General features: G+C 37.0%; 2 protein-coding genes across 2 annotated transcripts; both read right to left on the bottom strand.

Annotated features, from left to right (window-relative positions):
- Positions 1-5,153: 5,153 nt before the first annotated feature.
- Positions 5,154-6,266, bottom strand: LOC105703225. The gene is made up of 3 exons (XM_012431457.1): positions 6,033-6,266; positions 5,597-5,695; positions 5,154-5,333 (listed from the first exon to the last, which is right to left on the bottom strand). The coding sequence occupies exons 1-3, from the start codon at positions 6,264-6,266 to the stop codon at positions 5,154-5,156; spliced, it is 513 nt and encodes a 170-aa protein (XP_012286880.1).
- Positions 6,267-7,022: 756 nt separating this feature from the next.
- Positions 7,023-7,952, bottom strand: LOC105703227. Its single transcript, XM_012431459.1, has 3 exons — positions 7,704-7,952; positions 7,406-7,504; positions 7,023-7,205 (listed from the first exon to the last, which is right to left on the bottom strand). Exons 1-3 carry the CDS (start codon positions 7,950-7,952, stop codon positions 7,023-7,025), a joined length of 531 nt encoding a protein of 176 aa, XP_012286882.1.
- Positions 7,953-9,796: the final 1,844 nt, after the last annotated feature.

Here is a 9,796-nt window from a genome sequence, read left to right as displayed (position 1 = left end):
AATAAAAAGAGCCTCCAAAGTGTTAATCGAGTATCGAGGTCTTTGTATTCATGCGGCATATTTCATCTTTTCTTTTTCAAATCGATTCAAGTTCCAATTAACTAAAATTTCAGTTGATTCCTTACGTGGATCATCGAGTGCTGTGGGAAACAGCAGTTTGTCGGTGTCGGTCGATGAAACGATACTTTGACATCGGCTTAAGGGATTAATTCTCTCGCGATGCAGCGATTCGACGAGCCGTAGACGTGCCATACTAGAAGGTAAAAACGAAAAAAGAATCTTAAACGATATTCCTGTTCTCATCGTCATCCGTCATCCTCGTCGCTGTCACGATCGCCGTCGATATTAATTAATACGATTANATATAGATATGAATTTATAGAGGGCGCATGGATGGCGAGTCACAGTGTATTTAAGAAAGTCTGAAAGAGTCCTGTTAGCGCGTGCGTATAGGGATGTAATTTATTGATAACGTAGCATTTAACGGTACGAACCACGATGTTAATTATAACTCGCCGTTATATTTCTCTATATCGTTTTAATACTTGATTTATTGACGAGCAACCTCGAGAAGAGCGCGAGAGAGCTGGGAGCAAGACGAAATACGCGGATTTGGGGAAAATATGCGCAGGGGGCGATGCCGATCGAAATCTGGCGATTTTGTCATCGGACTTGTCAAATTTAATCCCCTCCTGTTATCAGGGAAAATGGTGACAAAATCGCGGATTCGATGCACCTAGTCAATCACGCTTAAAACTGTTCAGAGGAATCGGATGGAAAATAAACAAAACCGTTGATAAAATAATACAATTCCACGGGTTAGTATGCATTCAGGCACAGTTATTTGATAATTCTTAATAAATTGTTCGCAAATCGAATTACTGTTTAACAGTAATGCAATTGGGAAAAAATATAATTTTTACATGTTTTACGTAAAGACAAGACAGATTACGTAGTATGTGAATTTTTAATGGGTTTGTTTATCTTTTCCCTGTTGTTGCATAATTTTAAGCGATCCCCGCAAGTGTTTTTCGCAAATCGGCTAACATGTAAGATTCGCAAACCGGACACTTAAATAGTCAATTCATGCGATCGGCTGTGTTAATTCGAGGCCGATATAAGTCGCGTTTAGGGTACATCGATCGTTACACGCACCGCTGCGTACTTGTCCCATGTCGAGACATACTTTACCGCGTATCGTTTACGATTTGTGATATTAATTTGCGTAAGCCCTAATTCTCTTATACCTAATTCTAATTCTTCGTAATATTGCCGAATAATTCCTCCCTTTCTTGACGAACCTCCTCCTATTCCTCTTCCAGCCTTGCCCCTGACAGAAGTATTCGATAAAAAATGACAAATCATCTCCATATAAAGTTAATATAAAAGAATAACAAACGGGCAGAATTGATTGTAATATATAGTAATTATGATACTCACATACCTGTACCGTTTTCGTTTCAAGCTGAGTAGAGTTCCCTTAAAAAATCGTAAATTTGCATAAAATAGTACACTTTTAAATTACTTTTTAAATAACGCTGCTTATTATTGGCATATCCTTGTGGTGAATTTGAAGTACTAGGTAGAGACTAAATATGAAGTACAGTTATTACTTAGCTACTAAAGCTTTTTGGCAATACGTGAACTATAATCCCTCCCGAGTGAATAACTACTTTACTATCAATTATATTAACAAACGTCACAAATCACTTGCTTTTAAGGGAAATCCAAAATTCACGAATCTGATTTTTCTATCATTCGTTCCTCATAGGATATCATTTTCTTCAACTTTTTAGGCGATGCCTTATCAACTAAGTTTCGCTTAAGAAATTGAAACGAAGTTTGATATCTTTCAAAGAGATGTAAAAAAAGTCTGCATTCGTGAATGATGCCTCCCTTAAAATCATATATTTTGAATCTAAGAATTTTTCTGACGTAACGTGTAATGGAGACGTTAGTCAAGGTAGAGTTTCTTAGTTTACCTCTTACTGTGAGCATTTTTCATTAAATATTTTTCTCGGGGTTTCCTGTGTCATCCGACGCCTCCTTATCCTCAAACTCCCCCAGATAGTAGAAATTAAGCAGCGACAGTATTCCAGAGACTGGCATTAAGGGGTGTCACCTTATCGTTGAGGGAAACAAATACATTTGTGTTAAGTCGCGCCGTTCTGCGCCTGTGTACAGTGGCACGAATATAGTCAGGATTTTAAAAACGTCGCCATCAATTTCGCGACCAAGTCTTACGAACAAAAATAGTTTATATCACGAACAGGCTGCTCGAGCAAAAAGCACCCTCGATCTCGCCTGTACTTACTTGTATATGTATATTACATTGCGTGTATATATGCCTGTGTGTCTGTCTCACTCTTTTGAGTCAAGCGTCGAGTCCGAATTTGACTTTGCGAAACGGAGACACCAAAAGTCGCGAATCTCCTGAGGATTTATCCCGCGATAAGAGAGATTCCCTGCTCAGGGTAGGTTTTTAAATGTTTCGGTCTTGCAAGATCCAGGGACCGCGTATCCTTTCTCGATCTCGTTCTGCCGATTTCTTCTATCCCCGGTAATTTTTGGAACTCGATTTTCGCCCCCTTGCACAATGGAAGGATAAACGTCATATGATAAAGAAAACATTTTTATAATTAAACGCGACAGTGATACGTAGCATGCTAAAATATATCAAGTACTGATTGCACCGTCATTTTTTATTACTTATGTTAATAGTAAAATATTTATTTAGGACGTTGGATTCATTACTTAGTATTGTTTGCAGGTGTCCGATGTAAATTGACAATTTTAGAGGAATCACCACTGTGCAATGGGTTTTTGAATGTTTTGATGAAGAGTCATACCTTTTGGTATCATACTGGATCTAGAATTGATATGACTGAGGAGGTATAATTCATATTTTCAGTCCACAGTTGCTTAATAAATGATGACTTTAACAATCGATTAAGTTGAGTCTTGTACAAAATTTCAATTAATCGTTTTGGAAAATATCGAATAACAGTGTGAATTAAATGATATCAAGTTCAGTTAGATGTAGATCGATTGATCGAACTCCAAATGACATAATTACAATTCATACAATACGGGGGATTTTAAGAATTCTTTTCTAAATCTCTTTATTTAATTTTATTTGGATAAAAAAAATCGGTTAGGTTTATTTATCACGCGTTACATAATATTGTGTATATAACAACATCTCAAGCCAAACTTTATTATTATAACTGGTTTATGCCAGAACATACAATCGACGAATTTTCCCAAATTTCATTCGCATTTCAAGAAATTCGTCCAAGTGTCAGAACAATTCTTCCGAGCTTCCCAATCTTCTTGATGTGTGATAATATTATTACTAATAATTCAATTTTCATCCGTAATAATAGAGGAAATTATTAAATTCTAAACTGAACTGAAAAATGACAACGAGTGAAGTACTGACGTCGGATATAGTAGAAATTACGTCTAACTATAAGTCGAAAGTACATACAGAAATAATCGCAAAAGCGGCCTAAGGTCTGCTAAGGAAGTTCGATCGGATAAGGTTCGATTCGACGAAAAAAAAATAAAATAAAATGTCTTCAAGGATCTCTTTTCAGAAAAAAGAAAAGGTTAATTACAAGGTGTAAAGGGCACGAGGAAATATCCTCCGCAATTACTGCACGAAGTCTGACACAAATTTTTTTATAAGAATGCTACTGGTTTGATGTTAAAAATAATTTATACCAAATAATTTCATAAACCCAGAATAATTCTGTAGACGCATATCAACGGAAATTAAGATGATTATTGTCTGAGGAAGTATATATGAAATGCTTCTTGTATAAAGGAATGCTCCATTTTTACGATTTTTTATTGTCTTAATATGCTGAAAACGTCATTTTCCAAAATATTAGGTTATCGGTTCGTGCACGAGTTACCATTTAATGCCGACGAATATACTCATTCCACATATCCGTAACGTTTCTAACACCTACACTGCCTAATGACACGCGATCATCGAAGGTGCTTATTATCGAGTTTAAGCAATTACAACGTCGTAGAATGTAAAAAGTTCACCAACCACAACCAAATCCGACTTTATCCAAAAGTCGCGTCTCACCTCGAACTACTGTAATTTGTACTGCCACTGAACACATCTCATTAGTACAATTTACCGTATGATAATCTATCGTATAATCGACATGTGTATTATTACTTAATTGATATTATTAACGATTACTTGTATTGTATTATTACCGCTATTATCTATACGGTTTGTACGTTTAAAATTTCAGTTCGGATGAAATAAATGCCTTCTTTTTAATAAAAGGGATTGAAAGTACATAAGTAAGGGACAATGTTGCTTTGTTTCGAGTCGACGTATCATTTTTTCTGTTAAGCATGTGCAGAAACACAATTTTGTTTGTATTTGAAATAAGGCATGCATCACAAATATTTAGTATATTTCGTACAAAATGGGTGTGTGCAGAGTATAAACTGTAGAAATAGATGAATACAAATAGTACAGTCGATCAGAGTAGTTAAGAAAAACGCTTAAGTGACCCTGAAGGATCGCTTATCACGTGTTTATTGATACATTGTGCACGCGGCGATCGGATGATAAATTAGTTCGACGGTTATCGTGTGAATTATTACGGTCAATTATAAAAGAATGTGGAAATCGTGCGAGATGCGCGATTTCTAATAAAAAGTCGAAGATCTCGCGTTTACAAGAACAATTTCAGTTCTTCCTTCAGATTTTCAATTTTCGAAGGTGACATTTCGAGGCTTGCAACGATCCGTCTTGCGGGTTCTGCATCGACACTTTTTAGAGCGGCTTCTTCCGGGTAATTCGCTCATTATCCTTTGCCAAAGTTTGGTCCTTGCATAACGAACGAATACTTCGGCGCCACAATCCCTGTATGGAACATTTTCGTTAACATTTAGCATAAACATTGCTATACTCGCACATTGGAACATTACCACACCCATAAGTATATAAGTGAGAATGCAATCATTACATCCTAATCTCATTTCATGTCAGTGAATGAAGATCTGTAATTAAGTCTTGAAATCTCTTTATACAGAAAAAAAATCTTGTTGCTTCAGAATTAAGAAAAAATACTGATTATCGTTCTGAATCATATTTTCGCTTTACGGTCTGTGGATCCTTATAGTCTAGGATGATTAGTAAATTTTACTGACGTTAATACGGAAAAATCCAGGGACCTTGTGACGTAGAGGACAAGAAGAAAAAATGAGACGGATATGACGTAACTCAGCAATATAATAGGACTTCTGTCTGATTGGATCCACTCAGCTGTATCTTTCATCTCCAAACTATCCAATGCCTGGACAAAATAGAAGATGTCTTTAAATTGGCTCTTCTACTAATATAGTAATCACTCTTCAAACATTCTAATGGTCATGTAATGACTCTATTTATTAATCACTGATTTTATGCCATTTACTGTCTCATCTTTGAAAATTGAAAATTGTTCTCAGGACGCTTATTGCGGCTTTTTCAACCCATTTACGAGCTAATCTGCTACTGCTGAATGGAATCGATTTCGACCTTAGAAAAATTAATGTAGCATTGCGATCGTTACATTACATGGCAAAGGTGCTTGGGCAACGTCGTGAGCAAAAGGACGTCGATAGGAACCCAAATGCAAGCCATTGCGAACTCCAAAATGAATGCAGTCGCCAGAAACTGCAATAGAAATCAATTTTCATTACCTTTATTTATTCCTCGTTGCCTCCCATTTTTATCTATCCATTTATATTAAATATTTGTTATAAGTAAATGGAAGCCGAAGCCCTCTAATAAATCTAACAAAATATCCTATCCTTACTCATGATTATAATATATGAACAGCTGTAGGTATCGTGAATGCAAAATATTTCCCTTTTCATTTATATCATTTCCTTTACAAAAGTATTTCAATTGTTATAGAATGAAGAGGATTTTATTAATTTATATTTGATTTAAATTTTAGATTGATAAGTTAATTATGGGGAAATACAATACGTGTTCAATGGTGATTAACCTCATAGAAGCACAGCAACGCTGCAGGTGGCTTTCGAAAAGAGGGCGGGAAAATGGTCGACCGGGCTACTAGAACGTAAACTCCGGACGCAAATAAAAAAGCCGTTTCAGGGGGTCCTGTGAGCAATGATTTTCCGTACTCGTCCTCGGTAGCATCGGCGAAACAAGTCTGGAAAATCGACACGCCAAAGCTGTGCAGCATCAGTGCCCAGATCGTGCAGAGGATCTTCGCCATCTTGGAGGACGATGCGCATTTATATATTCCCCTACAACGGGAATTATACAAGGTGCCCTGACAATATTGGATACCAGCTTCAAAAACATACACAGATAAGTCCTGGATAAACATTGACTTGTCACAGACCAAAATGGATACATGATTTTGTAACACACGTTTCATTTCGCGAAACTTATTAACCCTCGCATATATTTACGAAAACAGGAAAAAAAAGTAATTATGCCTATCTACAGCGATAGGAAACGACAGGGGATTTTAAGAAATGTATAAGAAACGAATTTAGTATTCAACACTCATCCAGTGAAATTCTCTAATTTAATGAAAAATCGCCATGCCGAATCCACTCGCATGCGACGTACACTTTATTACACGCGTCACTTTACAATATACATGAGTCATTACAAGTAATTTAGCGCTCTTTTCGCGCTCTTCGATCCTCCTTTCTCTTTCCACGAGATATTGGAAAAAAGGATCTCGGAAATAAGAGCAACCGACTTAGACTTAACGACGATCCGCACTCGCTAGCAGATCCTCCGGATGGTGGAAGAGCGACTCGGAAAAGAACCAGTCGATCACCACGGGATTTTCGAAGGAGGTCCTTTTGCCGTGGAGCATTTGGCCTTCGGAGCATTTCGAGTTCCAGCTCCTGAACAGAGAATAACGAAGAGATGTCTGGAGTCAGAGAGGACTTCCGGGGAAGGTCCAACGGAGCGTAGGGATCGCTCGCGAGATCCAATTTTGTTTGACTAGTTACTACTTGCTCCAAAGATCTAGGATCGCGTCCAGAGATTCCGTCGCGTCCAGCATCCAGACAAACGACAGGACCGACAGACAAAAGGCCACGTGCATGGCCGCGGTGTCCATGGCCATGTACAGCGCCAAAATGTTTAACATCGAGTCGTTCTCCGATCCCAAACCCTGATTCAACCATACCAACTGAAAAAAAGCCGGAAATCATTTTTTCTTTCTGAATTTTTTCTACTGGAGTTTGTGGAAACGATTAAGAAAATGTCCCACGATTAAAAATAACGGCGAAGCTGGACGTCGGTTTGTCTTTTATGTATTGCCCAAGTGTCTTCAGATTTTAGAAATGGTTGGTATTGAAATTTAGCTGATTTATGAAGGATCGGTCTTACCCATCTGCTGGATTCCTGAGTGAGACAATAAATCGCGTGCATGAGCGGTATCCATACTGCTCGCGTTGCTAGATTTGTGACCAAAGCTGCTACCAACATCTGTAATATGAATACATGTATCGATATCTTTTTCATCAGATACATTTAAAAATTGGCTTGAAAATGTTTTATGCACTCCACGTTATAGACTCATTAATTGACTTTAAAATTCATTTCATGATCTTAATAAGTAAAAGCAACATGTTAAGCGTTAGTTGGGACAATTCGTTTCAATTAAATTCAGTGAAATCTAGTTTACCTCGTAAATGATAAGCAATTGTGGTGGTGGCTCTTTCAGGGATCTCGGCCAAAGTTTGTATTCGGCGAGGAGACAAAGTACGGAAAAGATGAAAAGTATCGAAGCATATGAGGGATCGAAGGGCATCGATTCTTCGTCGAAGCATAATCCAATTATGCAAATTTGTCTTAGGTGAAAGTACATCCCCGATAGTACCACGACTAGCCAGTGAAAATTTACACATTCGAAGTACTCTTTCACGGCTTCCATCGTTCGCCCCTGAGGCCCAACATTAACAGGGGATCCAACAAGTTGTCCTGTTAAAATGACATTTATTTTACTCCAAACAAAAAAAAGAATCAATTGATATTACTTTCCAATTTTAAATCAATCGACAACTTTTTTTTAATATTACTATGGATATAATTTCTGCCTGGAGATATTTTAAATAACACTAAATAAGTCTTGTTTCTTCCTCTCGTGAACCTCAAAGCTTGTCCTTTTTTCGTCATTTTCGAGGTATACCAAAATTGTGCGAACTCAGAAATAAAATTTCAACCCCCAACGCGATTTTCGTGAAGTTCAAGTTCTGCCGAGAGAATTTCATTTAAGGAAAAACTGACAAATGGAAGTTTGATTGACTTGACAATTCTTTGAAATCTCATGGACACTGACATACCGGCGAACAGTCGCTGAGCAACCTTTAATTAACGATGTCATGTAATGCCATCCTTAGCCTGTCTTGAATGTCACCAATTACGAAGCACTGCTTTCTTCGGGATTAAAAAAGAATATAAATGATACAAAACAAGTACTGACTGTTAATTTATCATCGATGATTTTCTTCCGCTTATATTTAATGAAATACTAGGTTACTTCTGTCACGCAGTCGCTGCGCGATGCAACGCCTGCCAAGACTTTCGGTTATTTAAATTCCATTTCCATTTTTTCATTTGAGAAGAAAGTAATGTCCATTTTCACGGGCATTATTTAAAATAAGTGTAAAATTAAGATTCTTACTAATTATCTATACGGTTTTAATTCGTAAAACATAATAAGCTTGCCGTTTAAAAAATCCTGACTGTATCATCCTAATATCTTTAATCGTTACTATTTAAAAAAACTAGTAGGAGCGTAATAGCGATGTAAACTAAAATTTTCGATCGCCTTAATGGAAAGTTATCAGGATGATCAGGATGATTTAGTTCGAATAATTGGCTTCCTTCAATAGTTGTTGTGTACAAAGTATCCATTGGTCCAGCGTACATTGCAAATACTACGCGGTCAAACTTATGGGGTAATGGAGTTTCGTTGTCAGGGTCTGCTCCTTCGTTTCCTTTACCCCTTTTATAACCGTCCACGTATTCAACTCCGAGATCGAGTCAATTCTTCCTCTAATTTTATTTTCCACCATGCTTCTCCAAAGTGACTTTTTGATTTATGACATTAAGACGCATTCTAAGTGTAATCAACTTTCAACGTTGACGCTATTAATCAGAAATTATTTTGCCTTCCGTATTAATTATCATACCGTAGATATTTATTCACCTCTTTTTAAGTGACGTTAGGCGCTTCTCGGCGTAAAGTAAATTACCTGTACTTTTAATGTAATTCGATGTCTATTCTTAAATATGAAATAATCGGTCCATGTATCCAATCCACGATCCAATAATCAATTGAAAATCACATTCGACACACTTTATTTCAGCAATAGATTCCACCGATGTGCGACTTCCGTTAGAGGATAACAAATGGGGGATTTATGGTAGATCCCTTAGTCCTAGGGGTAGTTTCAAGGGAATGCTTTTCAACGCTAAAACAGCGTATGTGTTCTCTGTATCTCAGTCTCATACATAATACATTACATTTGTGGATGAGCTTTTAGAGAGATAGGAGGAAAAGAATGAAACCGTATAATGCGCTTTAGGGTCGCCCTTCTTGTTTAATGCAAGGAATATTGCCCCACGATTTAGTATATGTAATACAACTTCTGCCAAAGGCTGATCTCGACCAAAAGTTCATTCTAGAACTTTTCTCATTCATATTTATATCCTTACGCTAACCTCACAATTATTTCACGTCAAGAGTGTTTTAATAATTTTTCATTATAAATA

The sequence above is a fragment of the Orussus abietinus genome, unplaced genomic scaffold (assembly GCF_000612105.2).
Source record: "Orussus abietinus isolate OABI.00-Male unplaced genomic scaffold, Oabi_2.0 scaffold124, whole genome shotgun sequence".
Lineage (NCBI taxonomy): Eukaryota > Metazoa > Arthropoda > Insecta > Hymenoptera > Orussidae > Orussus > Orussus abietinus.
The sequence above is the reverse complement of the archived record's forward strand: the minus strand, read 5'-3'. Positions and strand labels throughout refer to the sequence as shown.